At 35.8% G+C, this 25,281-nt stretch overlaps 2 protein-coding genes and 1 non-coding gene across 4 annotated transcripts in view; 2 read left to right on the plus strand and 1 right to left on the minus strand.

The window, feature by feature from the left end:
* ATM (ATM serine/threonine kinase) overlaps nucleotides 1-25,281 on the plus strand; it is a 141,486-nt gene that overhangs the window by 107,914 nt on the left and 8,291 nt on the right. Inside the window, exons 48-59 of the mRNA XM_059930391.1 lie at nucleotides 1,069-1,182; nucleotides 1,897-2,114; nucleotides 2,629-2,836; nucleotides 3,751-3,864; nucleotides 4,235-4,393; nucleotides 4,850-4,988; nucleotides 5,822-5,904; nucleotides 7,297-7,437; nucleotides 8,200-8,316; nucleotides 16,485-16,634; nucleotides 18,578-18,743; nucleotides 20,433-20,519. Coding sequence (XP_059786374.1) covers nucleotides 1,069-1,182; nucleotides 1,897-2,114; nucleotides 2,629-2,836; nucleotides 3,751-3,864; nucleotides 4,235-4,393; nucleotides 4,850-4,988; nucleotides 5,822-5,904; nucleotides 7,297-7,437; nucleotides 8,200-8,316; nucleotides 16,485-16,634; nucleotides 18,578-18,743; nucleotides 20,433-20,519 — 1,696 coding nt within the window. The remainder of the gene's footprint in view (nucleotides 1-1,068; nucleotides 1,183-1,896; nucleotides 2,115-2,628; nucleotides 2,837-3,750; nucleotides 3,865-4,234; nucleotides 4,394-4,849; nucleotides 4,989-5,821; nucleotides 5,905-7,296; nucleotides 7,438-8,199; nucleotides 8,317-16,484; nucleotides 16,635-18,577; nucleotides 18,744-20,432; nucleotides 20,520-25,281) is intronic.
* C8H11orf65 (chromosome 8 C11orf65 homolog) overlaps nucleotides 15,773-25,281 on the minus strand; it is a 133,869-nt gene continuing 124,360 nt past the window's right edge. For both annotated transcript variants that reach the window (XM_059930393.1, XM_059930394.1), the window contains exon 9: nucleotides 15,773-16,363. In XM_059930393.1, coding sequence (XP_059786376.1) covers nucleotides 16,261-16,363 — 103 coding nt within the window. In that variant the 3' untranslated portion in view covers nucleotides 15,773-16,260. The remainder of the gene's footprint in view (nucleotides 16,364-25,281) is intronic.
* TRNAE-UUC (transfer RNA glutamic acid (anticodon UUC)) lies at nucleotides 21,473-21,545 on the plus strand. The gene has a single exon. It is a non-coding gene; the product is annotated as a tRNA-Glu (tRNA).

Raw genomic sequence — 25,281 nt, forward strand, 5'->3', positions numbered from 1 at the left:
TTTCTATTGGCCAAATTCGTATTTTACTGTTATAAGAAAAATTACTGTGCATTAAAATATTTAAAATAAAATTTAAAGTAATTACCAATTTTATTAAAGCTTTTATTAAAGCTTTGACCCATGAACAAGAAATTGTTAAAAGGAGTCTTGAAAATTAATATTTGTAAAAGAAGTTTAGAAAGTATTCATTTTTCCTATTATAGCATTTGTATCAGTCCATCTTGTTGTCCCAGTGATAAGCCTCATTTTTTTAAACTTTCTACAGTATGTGGGAAACAAAGAAAAAATAGATACTATAAATTTGAAATGACAAAAAAAATGGAAGAGGAAATGCATGAGAGAACAAAACTTTTAGAAAAAAGCAAGTTGGAATAATTGGGTTGTTAATCCAAATACCTTGAAAACATCATGTCTAATATTTTATCTAACATTACCTATTTTAGTTATTGTAAACTTGATTGCTTCTTCAACTCTGTCTCCAGCATATGATGGGCAAAGTAGCAGCATTTGTAGGAATCATGAAGTGTTTTAAAGGTTTGGACACAATGATGTCCCTCTGACATACACCTACTTGGTGAATATCAACTTTTTGTACTTTTGGATAATGGAAACTTATATTACATCCTCCATCACTAGAGAATTCATCATTATACAAAAGCCCTGGGAACTCATATGATATGATGTTTAAATATTGCTTAACAGTGTGGACTCAAGGAAGTTACCTACTCTCTTTGACCTCAGTTGTAGTTTTCTAATTAAGGATAATAATAGTACTTATTTCTTAGGGTTCTTGTGAGGATTAAATGAGTTACTATACATAAAGCTGGTAGAAATGCCTAGCATATGAAAGTACTCAATAAATGTGAGTTGTTCCGATAATAGTAATAATAGTAAACAGTAGAGAATGATTATTTTATAAACCTACGTATTTGGAATTATTAAAATAGTTGTAAGGTAAAAGCAAATGAGCAAAGACATTTTTAACCTGCTTTTTTTCCCCTGCGTGGAAGATTTTTTTATATAGTCATGATAATGAATTACATTTTACGATTTTGCTTTCATATACAGAATGATCCCAACCTAAAACTTATATACACAGAATGTCTGAGGGTTTGTGGCACCTGGTTAGCAGAAACTTGCTTAGAAAATCCTGCAGTCATCATGCAGACCTATCTAGAAAAGGTAAGATTTTTGAGCAGCCCTTAAGAGAGTTGTTTAGCATGAACACATTTGATCTTTTTATTGGGGTCAGATGTATTTCAAAGGCAAATAAAAGTACGATTTCACTTTTCTAAATATTATTACTGTTGTAGCTCTGTATACTCTTCAGGGCAGAATGAAACAATGTTACAAAAGAAGGAGCATATTTGGAAAGTAAGCCCAAATGTGTCTTCTCTCTACCCCCATCACCAGCTACTCTTTAAACAAGTTGTTTCTGATAATTTCTCCATTTACTTATTTGTAAAAATAGCTGATTAAGGAATATGCAAGTCAACCTTTATTATTCATTTGAAGCCCAACGCTACAAGTAGGACTGGGACTCCAGTGCTACTACCGCTTTTGACCTTCCTGTTTCTCCCTCTTATTTAGTTTAGCTAATTTTAGAAATAGCTACTTCACTAAATAAATGAACATGAAAAGCATAATGTGATTTTTAAAAAATTTTATAGAGCTTTTTGTTTTTGCACTGTTCTTTGCAAATATTAGCTATTTAGGTTATTTCTGCCATGTCAAAGTTGTCTTGAAAAGTCAAGAAAATACTGTACTTCATATAATTTAGCTTATATACATATATATAAAGTAAACTTTAGTGTGGATATTTCTTTGATCTGAGTAATTCTTTAGATGTATTTAGTATCTGTAAATATAATATAAATGGATTGTTTTTTCTTGAAGGCAGTGGAAGTTGCTGGAAATTATGATGGAGAAAGCAATGATGGGCTCAGAAATGGAAAAATGAAGGCATTTCTCTCATTAGCACGGTTCTCAGATACTCAGTACCAAAGAATTGAAAACTACATGAAATCGTCAGAATTTGAAAACAAGCAAGCTCTCCTGAAAAGAGCTAAAGAGGAAGTTGGCCTTCTTAGGGAACATAAAATTCAGACCAACAGGTAACTAGGGGTCTACAAGTGACAAGATATACAGATATACAGTATATATACAGGTATAGAGAACCAGATAAGAATTCATGCTCTGGTTCTAAGCTAATTGTAAAGTATATTGATGTTAGCTTCTTGTTTTGCTTTTTTAGTTTGTTTGTTGGTATCATAGTTGAAGAAGAGATAGGTGTTGAAATTAAATAGAGAGGAGTTACCTATTTTGATGTAATTAAATCCTTTATTCAAACCTGCTTTTGGTCTATATATTTTAGTGTAAGTAGAGAATAACGTTAACGAAATACCTTGGATAGAGTCCACTTTGTCTTTGGTTGCCTAAGATAGCTTTTGAGTTGCACAAACTTACTTTAAGACAAAACTAAGTTTGTTCCCCTTATAATTCTTAGAATTTTGCTTTTTCCCCTAAGGTGGACACCAGATTTTTCATTTATTTTGTATATCTTATATGATGTTGTAGTTCTATAAAATTTGATGGCTTTTGTGTTTTGCTTTAATTATCCAATGTAAGATACACAGTAAAGGTTCAGCGAGAGCTGGAGTTGGATGAATGTGCACTCCATGCATTGAAAGAAGATCGTAAACGCTTCTTATGTAAGGCAGTTGAAAATTACATCAATTGCTTATTAAGTGGAGAAGGGCATGATACGTGGATATTCCGTCTTTGTTCCCTCTGGCTTGAAAATTCTGGAGTTTCTGAAGTCAATGGCATGATGAAGGCAGGTTTTCTTTTTCAACCCAATGTTCTAGCCTGTGCTTTAAAAGTTTAGACATAAGCCCCTCAATGTCATGGATTTTGTATACTTTGTATCCTTGGCACTTGGTTCAGGGCTCTACACATAGGTACTTAATTAGCTCTAATGATGTAGGTTTATGTGGCTATGAGAGAATTTAGGTCAGTCTTTTCCTATATCTTTGCAATTGCCATAGGAAAGTACTCAGAATGCTAGACTGGTAGATTTGGAAAGCAGTTAAAAATGATGTGATCACAGGTGGGGTATTTTTCCCTTGCTTTATTCTTTTGTGGGATTTTTTACGATAAATTATTTTTGTAAATGGAAAAAAAGATTTTAAGAAAACATTAAAGTGGCAGTATTTTGTAGATTTTTATTTAAAAAATCTTAGGTTTTATTGATGACACCTAATATTAAAGTTATGTTGACAAGGTATATATTGGCAATCAGTTTGAAGCTTAAAAGTAAAATGGTTCTTCTGGCTGAAGAGAATGATACAGCCAACCTTTGCTCCTAGTGTACATTAAATCCTGTTACTTTTAGCATGTAGGGAAAAATAGTTATTCCCTGTTATTCACACTGACTTCTCAGGAGTCAAGATTACAATAGTCCTTATATCCACATTTGTCCTCTTTGGATTCACTAGAATATGAGCAGTGCCAAGTATTCCAGTTCTGAATACAGTTTGATTTAGGTTCAAATATTATGACTTAACAGTGAATCAATCTAGACTTTAAGATAAATGATAAGTAAAAATATGTGATTAGTGAAGTTTTATTTAATATCTGCTAGATGATTGCACTAGTAGAGGAGCATTTTCTTAGAATAATTTATTTGCTTAGTTGTGAGACTATTTGAAATGCATTGTTTTTTTAATTTTGTGTTCTTTTTAATGGTAGAGAGATGGAATGAAGATTCCATCATATAAATTTTTGCCTCTTATGTACCAATTGGCTGCTAGAATGGGGACCAAGATGATGGGAGGCCTAGGATTTCATGAAGTCCTCAATAATGTAAGTAAACCTGAAAATCAAACCACAGTTGCTTTTCTTTTATATTATTATATACTACTGTTCCACTCCAGAAAGTGGCAATACAAAAAAAGTTTAGTCACTCATATTAATTATGCTATATAAGGGCAAGAATAAAGATTTCCTTTTGTCTCCTCTCATGCTCCACATAAGTTACTCAATTTCTCTCTCTTTCTTATTCCTCATGTACTTCTGTCTCTCTCTCTCTGATACATACCCATACTCACACAGTCCACCCACTGCAGCATCTAGTACAGTAACACATATCTTTAATGTTAAGCAAAATTTAAAAGGTTATGGATTTTCTTTTTTTTTGTTTCCATAAAACTAACAGTTCTTAATTTTATGACAGCTCATCTCTAGAATTTCAATGGATCACCCTCATCATACTTTGTTTATTATACTGGCTTTAGCAAATGCAAACAAAGATGAATTTTTGACCAAACCAGAGGCAGCAAGAAGGAGCAGAATAACTAAAAATGCACCTAAACAAAGCTCTCAGCTTGATGAGGTATTTGGATTGAACATGCATATCTTTTTGAATTGTAATATTCATTTTTTCCCAAAATATTCCTTTCTTAAGTCTCAGGAATTCTAAGAGTGTGTGTTGTTGACAGTATTCAGTTTGTAAATCCTTTGATATTGTGATGCTACCTAAAATTGGTTCAAAATTCCTGAATATTTCTCAAAGCATAAGAAATGCCAAAAGTATTTTTACCTTTTTCCTCAGAGCAATGAGCAAAGAAAAAATAAATTTTACAAGTTACCCAAGTCATTTACTCTTGAGATTATTATATCTTTGATGTATTTCATTCATAATAAGGTGACTGTTTGTCTCTGAGGGATTATAGTCCTTCCATTGTCTAGCTTTGTGCATAAATTATTTTTCCTTTTGTTATTATAACTCTGAAAAGTTTGTCTTGGGTATTTGCTTATGTAATATTTTTTGTTTGTTTTTTATTAATAGGATCGAACCGAGGCTGCAAACAAAATAATACGTACTATCAGAAGCAGGAGACCTCAGATGGTCAGAAGTGTTGAGGCACTTTGTGATGCTTACATTATACTAGCAAATTTAGATGCCACTCAGTGGAAGACTCAGAGAAGTATGCAGTTTGAAAGAATGAGTGTTGCCTTCTTGCTGTGTTATTCTCTGTAGGGATATATTAATTATAGAGCTTAATAATGTAAATCTGTTCAACTCACACACATTAATTATAGATGTGAAAGTCCTGATGATTACAACTCACACATGATTCAAAACTTAATTTTTGTCTAATAGCTTCAACACCCCTCCAGTCACTTTTTTACTTAATATCTTTTTGTGGAACTGTTAAGAGGTGACTGCACTCTAGGACTTAAAAATGGAAAGACCTTATCATTTTCTCCATTATTCTTCTTGCTGTGTCTATTTAAATAATTATAAGCTGCTATAATATTTGGTTATTTGTATCTCTCTCCCCATACTTTAATAATTGTATTCTTTTTTCTGTTCAGAATCATATCTTCACATTTAAATTCTTATTATTTTAAAATAAGAATGAGGCTTCTCATAGTGTTCCTCTCTAAGCAAACAAAGACTACTGTCATGTCCTTTAGTCACATTTAATAGTAATATGACAGGAGTACATTATCTATGTGCTATTTACACTGTATATAATTATCTTAAGTTGCTCGATTTGACCTCTCAGGTGAATCTGGTCTAGTTACCAGTGCCAGGTAACCTGCAAATTCATTTGTAAGCCATGTTAACCATTGTTATGCCCTGACCCTGAGCGGCATTGTGTCCCGAGCCCTTGGTCTTCATTTCTAAATCAGGGCCTGAACCACAGATTAGCCACAGTTTGGGTTTATGGTATCTGCTGAATTCTCCTGCTTTACCTTCAGTACTATTCCTCAATTTGCAGTTGTCACTGAAACCTCTTTGTTTTAAATACAGAAGGCATAAGTATTCCGGCAGACCAGCCCATTACCAAACTTAAAAATTTAGAAGATGTTGTTGTTCCTACTATGGAAATTAAGGTAATCTACCATTAACTGTTTTGATTTTTTAATTAAGCTAAATTACTCTTTAGTAGGTTAAACCATTTGAAATAGCCTTTTTTTGTAGGTCAAAATTGGTTAAATATTGGCAGTTTCACTTGTTTCAACCTATAGTTGTTGTTGTTGTTGTTGTTGTTTTAATATTTATTTATTTGGCTGCATCAGGTCTTAGTTGCGGCATGCGGGATCTTTCCTTGTGGCACTCAGGCTCTTAATTGCGGAGTGTGGGCTTCTTTCTAGTCCCGGTGCACAGGCTCTCTAGTTGTGGCACGCGGACTCTAGAGCGTGCGGGCTTAGTTGCCCCGCGGCATGTGGGATCTTAGTTCCCCAATCAAGGATCAAACCCACATCCCCTGCATAGGAAGGTGGATTCTTAGCCACTGGACCACAGGGAAGTCCCCAGCCTATAGTTTTTTTTCTTTATTGGATTCCCTTTGCCCAAGACTTAAAATACTTTTAAAGGCCTCTCCTGCTTTCTTTTCTTTTGCCTTCATTTTTACAGCTGTCATCTTTCTTATGAAGATGTCTATAGACTTATTTTCATTGGCCAGAAGGAAAGATTTCATGTGTTTATGCCAAAATTAAGTTTTAACTGAGCAAGAAAGTCCCTAATTGTTTTATACTGGTTTTTAAAATTCTGTATGCATTAGAATGTATTGACTGATGTATTACGGTATTAAATAATACAATATGTATTGCAATATTAAATTGACTATAATATACATGACACTTTCAGCTATGTCCTGATGGTCTTTTATTGTTAGAAGTACGATGTTGCCAGGGATATATGTAATAATAAATGTTACAGTTTAGAAAATGGTCATTTTAACTACATTGTAAAATCTCTCCTTTGAGTTTGTAGTTTAGTGTTTAATATCTGTAGTTATTTGATTTGCAATGTAGCTTCATCATGTGGATTAACCTATCAGCAAGTCATTTAGCTGAATATTTCCTGAAAATGCCAGATTTAGCAATTACAACCAAGAAAACTCCTCTCCGTACTTTTCTAAAATTTACCTTGTTTTTGTGAGGAGATGACTTAATTTATACAGATGACTTAACATATACAGGTCAGTGGCAAGACCTGTACCAGGATTTTCAGTAGTTTTTCAGTAACACTATTCTAAATTTGTATGCCCTACTTTTATTAAGAGATGTTTAGGGAGGTAAATTTTATCTATGTCACTTTTTAAAGCCTTTCCAATGTCCAATCTTCTTTCTTTCATTTATAAAGTTACCACTTCAGTTCTTAACCAACAGCACATTGTCATTCATTCCTCTGTTTAATATTAAAATTGTCATTTATAATTCATTTTTCTTTAAATGCAAATTGTGTATCTGAGCTATTGTCATATTTATACATTTTATTAGGTGGACCCCACAGGGGAATATGGAAATCTGGTGACTATACAGTCATTTAAAGCAGAATTTCGTTTAGCAGGAGGTTTAAATTTACCAAAAATAATAGATTGTTTGGGTTCTGATGGCAAGGAAAGGAGACAGCTTGTCAAGGTGAGATTTTCCTTTTGTTGTTAATGAAAAAAGTCAAAAAGAAAACTTTAGTTGATATTTTCTTCCTACTTTGGGTCTTTATTTCTATTCTGAATAATTACAGGTGAGGAAAACATAAAGTAGAAATATATTGTTTTCTAGAAGCAGAATGCTTTTCCTCATTTTTTTGTCTCTCTGAAAGACCAGCCTTATTATAATAGTTGGTTGAAGTAAAAGAATACTTTTAACATGTACAGACATGATGAGATTAACAATCAGCCTGCTTGTTATGGAAAAAAAAATTTTGGTGAGTGTTGCTTATTTTCTTGAATAGTTCAAGTTGAAGGCCCTTGCTTCAATATCCTGAGTCTGGCACTGTGCTAAGTGCTATTAAATGTATCAGAAAGCGACAGCATTCCTCCCTTACTCTGCTCTTAAGCTCTTTGGGCCTTGCTGGGAAGTAGTAGAGAAACAACAGTGCTCCTCTACCCTGGTATTTTACAGTGTGCCCTCAAGTGGAGCAGTTCCAATTATTTTAATTACAAAAGCAGCAAGCGGGGGGAAACTTCTTATTTCTAAATTGGTCTGCCTACCCAGTGGTATAGCTTATTCTAAATGAAAGAATAGTATTAGGTCTTAATTATTTAAGAGACTATTACGAGGAGCATAATCCTCAGATTGATTTCTAAGTGCCCTTTGGCTGTCCTCAGATGACTCTTCGTGTGATTTTATAATAAAGAAAATGAATTACGCTTAGTTATTTGTGTTTTGGTTATTCTGAAGGGCCGTGATGACCTGAGACAAGATGCTGTCATGCAGCAGGTTTTCCAGATGTGTAATACATTGCTGCAGAGAAATACTGAAACCAGGAAGAGGAAGTTGACTATCTGCACATATAAGGTAACTAATTTATACTTCTGCTGCTTTATCAAGAACATGTAAAAGACACCATTATTCAGGCAGGGGTCAGCAAGCGTTTTCTGTGAGGGACCAACATTTTAGACTTTGTGGGCCACATAAGGTCTCTGTTGCATATTCTTTTTTTTTTTTTTCTTCATAACCCTTTAAACCTGAAAGACCATTCTCAGCTCACAGGCTGTACAAAAAACAGTCTGGAACTGGGTTTGGTCCAAAGGCCATATATTGCCAACGTCTGATTTAGACAATATTTTTCTTTTGTAAAAGTACACATTAATGTTAATTGCAGGAATTTTTTGTTTCAAGAAATCTTGTTTCCTGTAATAATCAGCTAAAGTATTTTCCCCTTATGTTTGACCATTTGGCCTATTTCTGGTATAAAAGTGCTTATAAGAGGAAAAGTGATGTTAAAAAGAAAATAGTGATTCAATGAAGAATATAGTATATAATATAGGGTTTTAAAATTTTAAATATGTTAGTTTTTGACTAGGTAATACATTTGCATGGTTCAAAAACCTAATAATAGAAAAAGGTATAAAAAGGGAAGCCTTCTCTTACCCTTTTCCTTGTCAACCTCATGCCCCCTTGTAAGTACCATTTTCATTTGTTTCCAGTGTTATACAAATAGAATATATGAATATATTTCCTTATTTCCCCCCTTCCTAGAGAAATGGCAACATATATATATATATATATATATATATATATATATATATATTTAATTCAGCAATATGTTATAGAAATTTTTCTCTTTTTTTAACAACTGGTTTATGTATTAGTACATAGTTATCATACAAGTCCCTTTCATATAAAATGGGCATCTTGGTTGTTTGTAGTCTTTTGTTGTAGCAAACAATGCCATGCTGCAATAAATAACATTGAACATATAATATTTCATATATGTGCAGGTGAATCTGTGGGATAGACTTCCTAAAGTTGGATTGATGGGTAAGAGTAAATGCACCTATAATTCACTAGATACTGTCAGATTACATTTAATAGAGGGATGTACCAATTTGCATTTCCTCCAGCTTTTTGCCTGAGAAGATAATTCTCAAGTCACGTTATTTTATTAATTAATCATTTTGGGCCCTTAAATGAGTGTTCATCTAGCATGTTTACATTTTTAAAAATAGCTGTAAACCTTCATTTTGAAGGGCCTGTTTTTTATAGGTGTTCCTTTCTGGTTTCATTCCTGTATCTCCTATTTGCCCTTTATTCTTATGTCACTGCTGTAACAAGGCTTATTTATTTATTCATTGTTTCTATTTCAGCGAAGATATAAATAAATTACGATAATTACTGTATAGCAGAGAAGCAACCTTTCAGAGACACTTTTATGATAGTCTCATATCTGTTTCTTAAACCTGCAAAATGGTATATACCACAAGTGTTTATTTTCTCTAGTGAGTTAACCCTACGTAACCTCAAGGTATCCCAACCATCAACTAAGACTAGTTTAAAAATATAATAGAAAAAAGTCCCTTTCACAATAATATAATGTATATAATGTGAATAAACTGCCTAGGATTACTGTTAATAAGAAACATGCGGGGCTTCCCTGGTGGTGCAGTGGTTGAGAATCTGCCTGCCAATGCAGGGGACACGGGTTCGAGCCCTGGTCTGGGAAGATCCCACATGCCGCGGAGCAACTGGGCCCGTGAGCCACAATTACTGAGCCTGCGCGTCTGGAGCCTGTGCTCCTCAACAAGAGAGGCCGCGATAGTGAGAGGCCCGCACACTGCAATGAAGAGTGACCCCCGCTCGCCGCAACTAGAGAAAGCCCTCACACAGAGACGAAGACCCAACACAGGCATAAATAAATAAATAAATAAATAAATAAATAAATAAATAAATAAATAAATAAATAAATAAAATTTAACAAAAAAACAAACATGCAAGACTGTATGAAAAAAAATTACAAAACTATAACCAGAAAGAATAAAGGAAAACTAGGGTAAGGGAGAAGTCCCATGTCTTAAATGGGAAAGCAGTGAAAAATGTCAGCTCATTTCTAATTAATGCATAGACAATGAAATTCCAGTAAAAATTTTTATATCATGGAAACATTTAAAAGTTTATCTTGAAAAATATATTGGTGAGAATGACTAAAATGTCTTTGATAAAAGCAACAGGTGAAAGTGGACTCTGCCTAATCATATGAAAGCAAATGGTAAAGCTTTAGTAATGAAGATGGTATAGTTCGTGACATAAAAATAGATTAATAGCCTTGAAACGGATGTTTATATATACATTTATAAGAAATCAGTATATAGCTTTGACTTTTAGAAAGTTCCTGAATAAGCCTAAAAATGCTATTAACTCTGGGTATGATGGGATTATGGGTAATACCTGCCTTTTAATATATTTTGAATTGCCCTAAATTAACATTTTTTTAAATTATAAAAATAATTGTTAAACTAAAAACACCAAATAGGGGAGTAAGGAAAAAGAAATTAGATCTACCCTCCAAAATTCTGATTGAGTCAGGCTATTGTAATTGAAAACTGAACTTTTTTAGAGCTTCTTAATTGCCTACAGAAATAGAAATATAAAACTCACTTGTTAGTTGGGTGAGGTTGAGGGGTGGGAAAGCATGAAGAAAAGCACACTTTTTCGTAATACCTTCAAGTTTGTGAGAAATTTGTCATGTGAAACTTTGTAGGATATTAACTAATATAATTGATGCTTTCTATTAGCAGTGAACAAAAAAACAAGTTCTCGTGGAATGCTAAGAGCAAAAGTTTAAAAAAGATCTGTGAAATCTATCCTGCAGAAGGACTTCTTTGGTGTGGTTTAGATCAGTGCTGCTCAAATTTAGCAGGCATCGTAATCCCTGGAAGGGTTTGTTAAAACACAGATGCTGAGCCCCTAGAATTTCTAATTCTAGGATGGAGCCTGAAAATATGCATTTCTAGCCAGGTATCAAGTGATGCTGATGCAGCAGTGTTTCAGGAACCGTACTTTTAGACCCACCAGTCTAGTTACTTTCCTGTCATTTGATCTCGCTTAATTATAGGACAAAGTTGATGAGCTGCTAACTGTCCAGGTACTTTAACGATTGCTGAGAAGTTTTTTTGTTTTTTTTTGTTTTTTTTTTTTAGTTAATTTATCTATTTAATTTTGGCTGTGTTGGGTCTTCGTTTCTGTGCGAGAGCTTTCTCTAGTTGCGGCAAGCGGGGGCCACTCTTCATCGCGGTGCGCGGGCCTCTCACTGTCGTGGCCTCTCTTGTTGCGGAGCACAGGCTCCAGACGCGCAGGCTCAGTAGTTGTGGCTCACGGGCCTAGTCGCTCCGCGGCATGTGGGATCTTCCCAGACCAGGGCTTGAACCCGTGTCCTCTGCATTAGCAGGCAGATTCTCAACCACTGTGCCACCAGGGAAGCCCCTGAGAAGTTTTTAGAGGGCAGATATTCAGTAACGTGAATGAAAGAAAATTTTTATGCTCCAACTGCCAGACTTTTAGATAGCATAGATGATGACTGAAGAACTGGGGATACAATGTGTTGCAAAAAGTTTGGGCTCTAAGATCACCTGGTTTTTTCAGAAAGCCACTCAGGTTTCCAAGCAGATAACACAGTTTAGTTTCCAAAGTTCATTGCTATAAAGCATGAGAGAGAGAAGGCCCTAACCTAAAATATTTTGAAGGCAGAAATGACTAAACTCTATTTCTACCTTTTGACTTTTTAAATATCTGATTTTTACAGAGAACTATTTTACCAGTTAAATAGTGGAGTTATTTAATGTTACACATCTGAATATTAAAAAATAACCTCTTAATATGAGAGTTTAGGTTTGACTTTATTGTTTAGAATTATAATACTGGGCCAATAGATGTATGTTATTTTGAGATTACTCCAAGAATGTGTAAGTTATGTTGTAGCTATATTGCTAGTTGTTCTTGATTTCAGTTAACGTTCCTGGAAGTTCTGTAGTGTGTGTAGGGAAGCAGTCCGCCTAGTCCAGGTCTCCTGTGGAGTCATTCCCAATCTGGCATTCAGGTGTCCTGTGATCATTGTGTCAAAAAGAAGGGTCATTGACTTCCTGAAATTAGCTCTTGGTACCCAAATGTCAGTATACAACCTCAAAAGGAGAGACCTGTATATTGAGGCACACCAGATACCTTTCATCAGAGAGAATCACATGGAGATGAAGGAAGACAAAGTTCTTATTGTATATGCTGACACTGAGACATAGCCCTCTGATAACTAGAATTTGTGTGACTGGACTAATTTATCTCTACCAAAACTACATTTTTAGAAAGTATATTGAACAACTAGCCTAAAGGTTTAGATATGAGAGGATTCATTTTTTAAAATCAAAGTCTTATATAAACAGCATTTACGTGCAGAAAGAAGCTTCGTACTTAATTCTTCATTATGCCTTATGCCAATAAATAATTTTTCTTCTTTGTGATATATCTTCCTTCTCAGTCAGGATTCTGGGAGAGAAGTCGTAATGCCCTAAGACATTCACTGTACATAATGAATTAACTTCATTTCTATGTATCTAGGATGGTACTAGCTGTGTACCTTGAGGTAATTTGAGAAAATAGTCATCAATCATTTTTTGTGACACCCAGGCAAAATACTCAGATACTCAGATGAAATAGGCTATTCCAGGGAATCTTAGTACCTGAGGAAACACTGCCATTTGCCTTTTGAAACTTGAATTCAACTGTTTTTACATCAACCAATATCACAGTTGAACTCTGAAATGAGATAGAAAAAAGCCAACCTGGTCCTTTCTAGATCAGTCTCTTAACAAAAGACAAGGGTTTGATTTTTTTCCCCGTAACTAGATATTAATAGAGAGTAATTTTGGAAAAGGGATCTTTGATGGAATATACTAGGAGGCAAGAATGTTAATGTGATCAAGCATTAGGGGTCACAGCTAGCTTAAAGATAGGGCTGGGTTTTCTGGAAGGAAGACATTTAGAGCTACTTAAGCGGGAAGGAAAATCGGTTGGAAAGGCTATGAGATCCGTTCATTCATTTGTTCAATAATTGTTGATTTACACACCTAGTGTTGTGTTAGATACTCTAGTAGGTGCTGGGGATATAAAAGTAATAAAACATAGTCCTAGTTCTTAAGGAGCTCACCAGGGGAAACAGACACACAATTATAATGCAAAGTGTTAAGTGCATTTTTAGAGAATGAAAAGAGCTAAAGATAGAGGAATCATGCTTATCTTTAACACCACTGGGGAAGGCCCAGGCTGAGGGCAGGAAGAAGCTCCAGTGCCACTGGGGCACAGAATAGGGAGAGGCTTGGACACCAACTCCCAATGGCCCCTCAACACAAGGCCATCACCCACAGGGTCACTGTGACTTACTGGAGCAAGCAGAGTCTTCTGGGCCAGGGTTCTTCTAGCTTGTTTTTCACTGTACCCAATTAGGAGGCCTCACCGCATTAACAGGCAGCCAGAACCTGTTTAATGGTTGCTTACTAAAATGCCTGTAATCCAGCACTGCTCCTCAGATTATGGCCCTGCCTCTAAAGAGAGGGCCCCGTTTTGGGAGCTTCTTGGCCCTGAGAGTGAGCAGAGGCTCAGGAAGGATACACAGCATGGGATTCACAGTCTCTGTCCTTCCGCTGCTGGAGACAGTTTAACACCTGAGGGAGTTTGAGAGCAAAGGAGGGACCAGCCCTCTCTGCCCTGCCTCATCTGCCCCTGACTGTGCTCCTATAAGAAAATTGATAAGTAGCCTGAAACCCATGGTACCAGGGCCTACCCTGTGTCCATGATCCTTGGCAAGCCCTTCCACTCACCCCCTTAATCAGAGTGGGTGGCCACAGAGCAGAAGGAAGCCTTAAGGCCTGAAAAAGGCTTTAAAGCACAAGCCTTTTGCAAGGGCCCTTCTCAGGAACCTCAGGGCATGGCTCCGGTTCTATAGCCCCCAGGACCTACGCCTGTGAACATCCAGGGGCTTATTAGCCTTAGGATCTGAGCAGCAGTGTGTTCCTAAGGCTGAGCCCCACCAGCTGCCTCATCCATAACTAGCCTCATTTTGGCATCTTTGAGACAGGGTGCTGGCCCTGAGGCTACTCATCTAGAGAGGACAGTCGTAAAGTGTTCAAGGCCCAGACACTGTAAAAGCTGGGGTAGAGCCCCCATGAGAGGAACATGAGCCTTGCTCTGGGATCACAGCTGTAGAGGACCATTTCAGGGGAAGGGCAGAGTGGGCAGAAGAGAGTAGGGGTATGTGTGCAGGCAAGGAGGTGGGGGGAGTGGTGACTTAAGACAGAAGCATCTTATATTCCCTATATCCTAATTTTGTTTCACTTCAGGGCTTTTCACTTCCCTTTGCCTGGAATATCTTTGCATGAATTATTATTCTTTCAGGTTTTTCTCTAATGTCACCTCTTCAGAGACGCCTTCTCTGACCACGTCTCTATTACTCATTTTTTTAAATGTATGTTTTGTTCTATTATAATACTCGTTACCTGGCATCATTAAATGTCTATTAGTGTATACGTTCTGACACCAGAAAGAAGCTTTATGAGGGCATGGTCTTCATCTGCCTCGTTGCCACTCTATTCTTAGTGCCCTAGCACTGTGTGTAACACATAATAGACTCTCAACAAATACAGTTACTAAGTTAATGAAAAACCTCCTTCATGTTAAGACACAGAACATAAAACAGTAAAACATATTTGAGTACATTAAAATTAAAAATATAGAATTAAAGATACTGTAAAGACAGGTGGCTGAGAAAACGAATTTTAAAATGTTAATAACACAAAAAGGATTGTTACAATATTAACAGCAAGAAATTTATATATAGAATATGTAAATAGCTCTTACAAACTAGTAATAAAAAGACAAGCCAGTAATTAAAAAGGTAAAGAATACAAACAGCCAGTTCACAAGAAGAAAACATTTGAATAGCCAATAAGTCTTATCAGATTATACTCTACTGGGAATCTGGAAAATACGAATGAAAACCACTGTGAGATACTGTTACACACCTCTTGGATTGACAAAGTATAGAAGTCTGACAATACATTGGGAGGTTATCAATAAACTCTGCTAATGGGTATGTAAATTGGTACAACTACTTTGTATAGTTACTTGGCAATATATGGTTAACTAAGTTGAAGATGCATATCCCGAATGACCCAGCTCTTCAATTTCCAGGTACATGTATACCCTAGAGAAACTGAAATATATTCATTAGTAGATTAATTCATTGCAGCAGTGTTTCAGGGAAATCTGGAAATAATATAAATGTTAATCAATATTCCGATTGTATAAATTGGATAATTGTGGCATATTTATACAAAGTACGGTTGTTAAAACGAATGACTTAGGATTAAATGTACTAACACAGTTAAGGTAAAACAGTGTTGAGTGAGAAAAATGCAAATTGCAGAAACATACATATAGTATAAATATTCTTTATTTAAAGCTTACAATTACTTATGTATGTATAGCTTTGAAATAAAAATACTGTATACCCAAAAATACAGGAACATGATAAGCAAGTTAGCAGTCATCTTGTTGGTAGGGAGGGGCATGGGGTCAGTGAAGGGTACAAAGAGAGCTTTATCTCTTGCCCAGCAAATATGAATAATCTTAGATTTGATAAAGCTGTTTAGTAGGTAAAAGGGTGTTTATATTATTTTCTACATTTTATGTATATTTATAAAATGTCATAATTTTTCATGTTCCCAGTAAAATTGCTTTTATGTTTAGGAATACATGTCCTCTTGGTGAAGCTAACGAGACTACGAAGCAAGAATGCATACACTTTCGATTATTAAAGTATACTAAAATTGACACTACATTTGATATTTTCCAAAGTGAAATTCTTTGAATTTGATATTAAAAGTATAGGAAAGCAAAGTTAATTCCTCTGCTAAATGGAACAAACTAAGTATGGCTCAGTCGCAGATGATGAGTATAATTAACAGGATTGACCTCTCAGGGATCATGGAGACTGAGAGAAGAGCAGGTTCTCAGAAGTCTATGCAGCAGCCTAGAAAATCTTGTTCTTTGAGCTTGTTTATTTTCAGTTGCTTTCTTCCTGTGGACAGAAAAATAATAGTATAACTTGAAAAAATGCTTCACGCTGACTCTGTTGAGTAATCATCACATGCTCTTTAATGCCTTTCCATAATCAAAAGATACTTAATCTGTAACTTCAGGTGGTTCCCCTTTCTCAGCGAAGTGGTGTTCTTGAATGGTGCACAGGAACTGTCCCTATTGGTGAATTTCTTGTTAACAATGAGAGTGGCGCTCATAAAAGATACAGGCCAAAGGATTTCAGTGCCTGTCAGTGCCAAAAGAAAATGATGGTGAGTAACACTCAAAAACATAAGTTATTGCAAGATTATCTAATAGCTTATTAAAGCTGATATTAAATATTATGGAATGTAAAAAGTTTTAATTTCATCAGGTAATTGTTAATGACAGTAAGTATAAGAAAGTAAGCTCACCAGAATGAAAGTGTGTGTGAGTGAAAAAGGAAGGTTTTTAAACTATGATAAGTGTCAACCCTTGTCCTATGAGAACTTAACATTATTCAGTGTATGCAAATTTGCTTCCAGTTTGGGGTAAGCTAATTCTTAACAAAACAAACAAACAAAACACTAACTAAAACCAAAAAAAAAAATTATGAAATAGAGACATTCAAAGACATTTGCCACATCACACTGGCCATCTGGTCTGACATTCATTCACCCAATCAGTGACATTTATTGAATGTGTCCTCTCTACCAGATACTATGCTGAGACTTCACAAATATGACTAATCACCATCATACTTACTCCATTTTAAGATAAGAAGTTCTGAAGATTTTGCTTACTCCAGGTCAATGAGCTAATAGATAGTGGAGCAAGGATTTAAACCTTGTCTGTCCAACTCTAAAATCCATTTACTTTTTCTTTTGTTGTGCTTTCTGTTATATGTTTTTTAAAATGTATGGTAAAGTACTATAGGGATTGTAATGGAAAGGTACTGTGTAGGCACAGAGGAGGAAGTGATCAGTTCTACCTGGGACAGGGAGGAGTGGAGAGAATCAGATTCAAGAAAGACTTCATAGAGGAGATTTTTGTTTGAGCTGAGTTTTATAAATGAATTGGTTTTCCAAGCAGAGGAACATACAAACAAAAAGGAAGGAGGCATGAACAAGCAGGTAAAGATAGCATAGGCTTAGGTTTTGAGGAGGAATAGACGAGATTGAAGCAGTAGTCGTTAGTCAAAAAATGGAATGTTATGAAATGTTCAGAAATTTGCACTGTATCCTGTAGGCAATAGAGAACCCTTGAGAAGGACAGTAATATCAGATTGGCATTTTAGAAAACTCTGACAACACTTATATTTTTGAGGGTTATATTTTTGAGAAAGCTGACCAGAGGCATGAGGCGGAGTCTGAACTAAGTAATAACAGTAGGAATGGAGAACAGGCAGTTCATATAAGAAATATTAAAGAGGCAAAACTTAGATGATTTGGTTGCTGTTTAGAAGTGGGGTTGGTGAAAAAAGAGTATCAGTGGCACCCAGTTTCCTGGTTGGTATGATGGAGTAGGTGGAGAAGCTATTTACCGTGTTGATGAATAGAGGAAGTGACTGAGTTTTGCCAAAGATGAGAAGGTGAATTAGTTTGGATTTGGAAATGATCCAAGTGAAGATGTTGAGTGGGAAGTTGGAGAGGCACATCAGGCTGGAGCTTATTAAAGATACCTGAGCCAAAGATACAGATTTGGAAGTCATCAGTCCATAGATGAGGATTGAGCCTTTTGAAGTAGATGTGCTTTGCTTCAGGAAATTATTGTATAGTAAGGAAATGTTGAAGGACAGATCTGAGATGTGTCAGCTGCTTTGCCATCCATCCGGGATTGATTCTTCCATTCTTTCTCTTTTTCCTGTTTCCTGTCACACGCCTAGTGCTGTGATACACCTGAGACTATCTGGAGCTACCTTTGGCATTTTTGTGTTTACTTCCACATAGATTACAGAATCATTCAAATTAGAATTGAATTAAAACAAATAACAGTCACTGTTGGTATGCCACCTTCCCCTAAAATTAACATGAAAACCCTAAAGGGATTATAACTTGTTATTAATTGCTTCCCTGACCAGACTTTTAGCTTCTTGTGGGTAGAGATAATATCTTGTTCATCTTTTTATTGCCTTTATATCTATCATACTATTCTCCTATTGAAACTCCTAGTAGACGTCAGTTAAATTAGTTGAACAGAATATTCAGAAAATAATTTTATATTTTATCTATTAAAGGATGTACAAAAAAAGTCTTTTGAAGAGAAATATGAAACCTTCATGGAGATTTGCCAAAATTTTCAACCAGTTTTCCGTTACTTCTGCATGGAAAAATTCTTGGATCCAGCTGTTTGGTTTGAGAAACGATTGGCTTATACTCGGAGTGTTGCTACTTCTTCTATTGGTAATCTTCTTACACATTTTAGTAGATTCAGCACTTCCTACATTCTGAGTTACAGGGGGATGGTGGTGGTGATGGTGTTTGTTAACCAAACCATCTTCATCATTAGATCATTGTGTTTCTTGTTCATCCTGATTCTTAGCTTCTAAATGTAGCTCTTCGTAGCTTTGGCAGGAGAGAATTTCTTTCTTTCAGGTAGGGAAATAAGACTGGTTATTTTTCTTCATTGCTTAATAGTGAATATGGCTTATTTTCTTTCCCCTCTATGTATTATTTTCTGGGATTTTCTTTGGAAAATAATAAAACTCGTGATAATTCCATTTAAGTTATTTCTTTTAATTATTATTGTTCTTGCATACAGCCTCTATAATACCATGATATTAACACCCAAAGATTGATTCTGTTTAATAGAATTTTGGTTTTGGAATAGAAATAATGATATATATTTAAATATTCTGTGTACAATATATATTTTGGCTTTTTTGATTTCTGAGAGATTGGAATAGTTAGATAGGGCAGTTAACACAATCTTAGAGTATGAGAACCAACAGGAATATCAGTGATCTATTGTTTTTTAATTAAAGACCACTCTTTTCATCACTTAGGTACAATACACCAGGAAGGCAGGACATATATATTTTGAAAATTTTCTAGGTAATAATGAAACCCTCTTTTTTTCTACAATGAGAATCATTAATCTGATGCAACTAATTTAGTTTACAAACGAGAAAGTAGGCCCAGTTAATGACAGAGCTAGCCATGCACCCCAGGCTTCCTGACACCCTGACCACTACTTTTTCTGTAACACCTCATAGTGCGTTTCATTAGGTTTAAAGCATTTTAAAGCATGTTATCATCTGTGTTAAAAACAGAAATGTAGGGGCTTCCCTGGTGGCGCAGTGGTTGAGAATCTGCCTGCTAATGCAGGGGACACGGGTTCGAGCCCTGGTCTGGGAAGATCCCACATGCCGCGGAGCAACTAGGCCCGTGAGCCACAACTACTGAGCCTGCGCGTCTGGAGCCTGTGCTCCTCAACAAGAGAGGCCACGATAGTGAGAGGCCCGCGCACCGCGATGAAGAGTGGCCCCCGCTTGCTGCAACTGGAGAAAGCCCTTGCACAGAAACGAAGACCCAACACAGCCATAAATAAATAAATAAATAAATAAAATTTAAAAGTGTTAAAAAAAAAATAAACAGAAATGTAGTTTTTCCTGGATATATATACCTGATGAAATGAATTATTGACTAATTTGTGTTAAATATAATTCATCAAGCAGAAGAAAGTTTCACTGAAGAATGAAGAATTTACCCATAGGTGCCTCAATTTAAAAGTATACTCAATAAATATTTGAGTGTATATAGTTCACTGCTTTGGCCCTGGTAAATAATGGGTCTCAATTTTCACCACACTCAATTTTGAAGTATTAATATTTTAATATATGTGCTTATTAGTAAATGGAAAACTTTTTTAGCAAATCATCTAGAATTTGTAAAATGCAGTATAAATGAAAATAGCTGGCAAGATTTGACTTAAACTGAAAATGGCCAGTTATGTACATAATTTCCTTCAAGTAGGCAAAAAAGCCTAAGCTACTTAAAAATTATATAGAGTCAGTGGTATTAGTTGAAATTATGGCTAATTGTGTTTTAGAAATAGATTATATCAGTAATTTCAGATTGTTTTTTTTCTAGTTGGTTACATACTTGGACTTGGTGATAGACATGTACAGAATATCTTGATAAATGAGCAGTCAGCAGAACTTGTACATATAGATTTAGGTAAGTAACAAAAGATATGTTTCTTTGTTCAGTAAATATTTGGTCATCAAGAAATGTTGTTTGCCTGCCAGGATATTTCAAGTATGAGAGAGAGAGAGAGATCAAAACAATAAATACTGTTTAAAAAAAAGCATAAACACAGTGATGCTGGAGGGAGTAGCTAATTCTGCCTTGGATAATGAGTGACATTTAAGCCAGGTCTCAAAGAAAGAAAGGATAATCTAGAGAGAAGATAGAGCAGATACGAAGGGAGGAATAATGAAGTTGTAGCATGTTTTAGGAATGGTGAGACATTAAATGTGGCTGGAGTGAAGTTTGCATGTAGTTGAGTAGCTTGAGGTATAGATTGGTACTAGATTATAAAAAGCCAGGCCAAGAAGTTTCAACTTTAATCTGTTAAACAACGGGAAGTAAATGAAGATACATTTAATCAGGACATAATCTTATTTGATTATTGGAAAGATAATTTGGGGAACAGTATCTACGCAGTAGGAAAACAAACTAGGGGATGTTATAATAGTTTAGATGAGATAATGAAAGAAATAATTTAGACTAAAGTTGTATGAAAGAGGAGTTGGATTTGGGGGACATTTTTGTAGTAATTTTGCACCAGTGATATTAGATGTGGAAAAAGTGGGAGAGGGAACTCCAAGATAACTGAAGTTTCTAGCTAAGGAAAACAGCAGGTTTTGTAGAAAATAAGAAACTGATGAGTTTAGTTTTGTACGTTGTTTTGAGGTATTATTGGGATTTCCAGGGGAAGTAGACAGTTTAATATATAGGAAAGCAAAGATGTTGAGCATAGTAAGAGATGTAGAACTTTTCAGCAAATAGAGTTTAGTTGAAGTCATTGGACTAGAGGAGGTTCTAATCTTGTACATCATCCTTGATGAAGAGAACTAAGGATGGAATTGTAAGGAATATCAGCATTAAAAAGGCTGAGTCTTGGGAATTGCCCGGTGGTCCAGTGGTTAGGACTTGGCACTTTCACTGCCGAGGGCCCAGGTTCAATCCCTGGTTGGGGAACTAAGTTCCCACAAGCTGCACAGAGAGGCCAAAAAAAAGGCTGAGTCAGAAAAGAAAAAAAAAAAAAGGAATAACCAACAAGTCATAGAAACTAGAGGTAGGGATATCTTGGAAGACGAGAGGATAAATTTTCATGGAGGAAGAAGTGCTGTGCTCAGTAGTATCTGATGCAGAAAGGTCAACTAAGATGAATGCTGAAAATAGACCTTTGAATTTAACAATTAATCAATCTTAGTAAACTTTGGATAGAATGGAGGAAGTAAGATTGTGAAAAGGCAAGGATTAAATGGAAGTTAAGGATGTGTAGGCTAAGAATACGGAACTGTTCTTCAGGAAGTTTAGGAGTAAGGGAAGAATGAGGAGGAATTTGCTGCAGAGATGGGAGACACACGTTTGGTCCCCTCCCCCCACTTCTTTTGGTTTTGAGGGTTTTTTGTTCTTGTTCATTTGCTTTCTTAAGATGGGAGATACTTATAGGAGAGAGACAAAGATAATTGAAATAGCAAGGGAAATCATGAAGTATGTGAAGGTGTAGAGTTGGCTTTACACTGGAAGCGTGTTAGCTTTTCCTCCAAGAGAAGAAAGGATGAGTGCTAATAGGAAAGTCTTCAGCTAGAGGGGAAAGAATTTGAGGGAAATTATATTTGCTATTCTGTTTTCTCTGAGAACTGGAAAGCATGTTTATTTGCTAAGAATTGGAAGGATGGTAATTGGCCTTAAAAGAACAATAAAATTTTAAAAGTGGGTACCATGGAAATGAGACCAAGGGCTGACTAGAAAGGCATAAATAAAAAAGACATGCCAAGCATTTTAAGGGGCATTTTAGGGTGATAATCCTAAATTTGTAGTGTCATCATATGATTTCTTCCAGCACCCTCAGCATCCCTGGAATTTAAGTTCTAGTTTGAAATGGTAAGTGTGGAGGAGCAAGGGGCCAAGATGATTTGAGTTACTAATGAGAGTAATCAACTTTGCAGTCTATACCCTGAGCTGAGTAGGGAAGGAAGAGAGACTAATAGACTAGAAATCTCAGTGAGTTTGAAAATTATTTAACACGAATAAAGGGGTAGAAGGAGAAGAGGTTTGAATTAAAATGTAGAATTTAAGATTTCTTAGAAAGTACAGTTTTAGGAGATTATAAGTTCTATAGTATAAGTTTTTGCTAAGTGGTTTGCTAAGAGAGAGTAAATTGAATTTCATTAGAACAGAGAAGATCAAGAATATATTATATGGTTTTCCCCAGAATGAATTCCAGAGTTAGGACAGAGAGGAAGATCGTGAGCTAGGTCCACACCAATATTCAATGAATTTGATAGGAATTCTTAGATGTTGGGGTATAATAAATATGAGGATGAGTGGAGTTGTTAGAGCCAGAATGTGGGAACTCAATAGAGGAGTGAAATTGTGCATGAGAACAAAAGGGCAGTGCAGTGGAAGCTGCAAAGTAGAGATAGGAGTATGCCAACCGATGTCCAGGCCATGCTAAACACATCTATAAATGACAAAGGTAAATTGGTATAACCAGTTTGGAATACTGTTTGGCATTATCTGCTAAAGCTGGGAATTGTAACCCAGCAATTCCACTGCAGTAAAAATGCATGCATGTGTATAAGAATGTTCATAGTAGTACTATTCATAATAGCCCCAAATTAGAAACAGCCCCAACCCCCGTCACAAATAGAATGGGTGAACAGTCTACAGCCATACCACCCTGAACGCGCCTGATCTTGTTTGATCTTGGAAGCTAAGCAGTGTCGGGCCTGGTTAGTACTTGGATGGGAGAATGGATGAATGAATTTTATTGTATTCATAAAATGAAATACTATATAACAATGAGATTGAATGAACTATAGCCACACTCAACATGGAAGACTCACAATGTTAAGTGAAAGAATCTAGATACAAAAGAATATATACTGTATAATTCCATTTATGTAAAATATAAAACTGATAAAATTAATCTACAGTGTTGGAAGTCAGGATAGTGGTAAGCCTTTGAAGAGGTGTTTCGTGATTCATAGGGAGATGAGGCAGGGCTTCTGGAATGCTGGTTACATGGTTTGTTCATTTTATAAAATCTTAATTAACCACACACTTGAATGACTTTGATGATTTGTACACTTTTCTGTGTATCTCTTTGATTATCTGTTGCTGCATAAGAAACCACCCCAAATTTAGTAGCTTAGAACTACTGTTACTATCTCCTGTAGTCTGTGAGTTGACTGGTCTCAGCTGGAAAATTCTCACTTACGATCTTTCACACAGCTGTAGTCAGCACCTGGGCTGAATTTACTTTAGGATTCAACTGGGCCAGTGTCCAAGATGGCTTCTTACACATTTGATGCTTCATTGCTCCTCCATGTGGCCTCTCTGTCTAGCAAAGTAACCTGAACTTCTTACAAAGCATCTCAGGGCTCCAAGAGGAAGGAAGTAGAAGTTAAGGGTTAGCTTGCAACTGGCACAGTGTCACTTCTGCTATATTCTCTTAGTCATAGTAGTGTCATATGACCAATCCAGATTCTTCCCTCTCTTTCTGGGACTCCAATAACAATACATTAGACTATCTCACTGTATCACTTATGCTGTTTACGTCCTTCTCTATATTTTTCAAACCTTGTTTTTCCTTCAACTCACCCATGGTGTCAGTGGAAACCATGCGGGGAGCCTGGACTTCCCGTGTCACCAATCTGTAGCAAGGAACCCCCTTTCCTCTTGGATGTCAGAGGAGGCCAAGTGGGGAACCTGGTCTTCTACCACGACTTAGCAGTAAATAAGGTGGTTACTCCCAAAGCCAGCAAAAATAGAAGTGTAGATAAGATCCAGAGTTTCATAATGTAATATCCAAAAAGGTCAAAATTTCAATTGAAAATCATTTGTCAGGAAAATTGCAGTTTGAATGAAAAACAATAGACGTCAGCACTGAGGTGACAAAGATGTTAGAATTATCTGACAAAGATTTTAAAGCAGCCATCATAAAAATGCTTCAAGGAGCAATTACAAACATGTTTGAAACAAATGAAAAGGTGCTAAGTCTCAGCACAGAAATAGTTTCAACATAGAAATAGGAAATATAAAAGAGAACCAGGTGAAAATTTTATTTTCCATTTTTTGGATGATTCTCTAGAGAACTATGCTGAGTGAAAAAAGCTAATCCTCAAAGGTCACATACTGTTTGACTCCATTGATACAACATACTTGAAATTACAAAATTATAAAAATGGAAAACAGATTAGCGATTACTGGAAGAACAGGGGGTAGGGTTAGGCCTTGGGAGTAAGTAGGTGTGGCTAATATAGCATGAGGGGTCCTTGTGTTGATGGAAATATTCTGTATCTTGATTGTATCAGTGTCAACATCCTGGTTGACATCCTGGTACTGTAGTTTTGCAAAATGTCGCCATTGGGGAAAAGTGGATAAAAGATATATACACACACACACACACACACACACACACACACATATATATATATCTTCTGCATTTTAAATTCTACCCTTCACTACCTCATTTTTAAAAGTCACCCTTTAATATAGATTTCTCTAATTACATCAGTAAATAATTTTTTTAACTTGATTTTTTAAAATTGAAGGTGGATCTCCTGGAGAATGCTGGAGATGAAGAAGGCAGGCAGAGCAGAAATAGAATAAATGACTGTGTGTTTTAGTACTGATTGAATATTGGTGACAAATTATTTAGTGCCTCTGCAAAGTTCACATGCCAGTTGAGAGGAAAGTAAAT

The sequence above is a fragment of the Balaenoptera ricei genome, chromosome 8 (genome assembly GCF_028023285.1).
Source record: "Balaenoptera ricei isolate mBalRic1 chromosome 8, mBalRic1.hap2, whole genome shotgun sequence".
Taxonomy (NCBI): domain Eukaryota; kingdom Metazoa; phylum Chordata; class Mammalia; order Artiodactyla; family Balaenopteridae; genus Balaenoptera; species Balaenoptera ricei.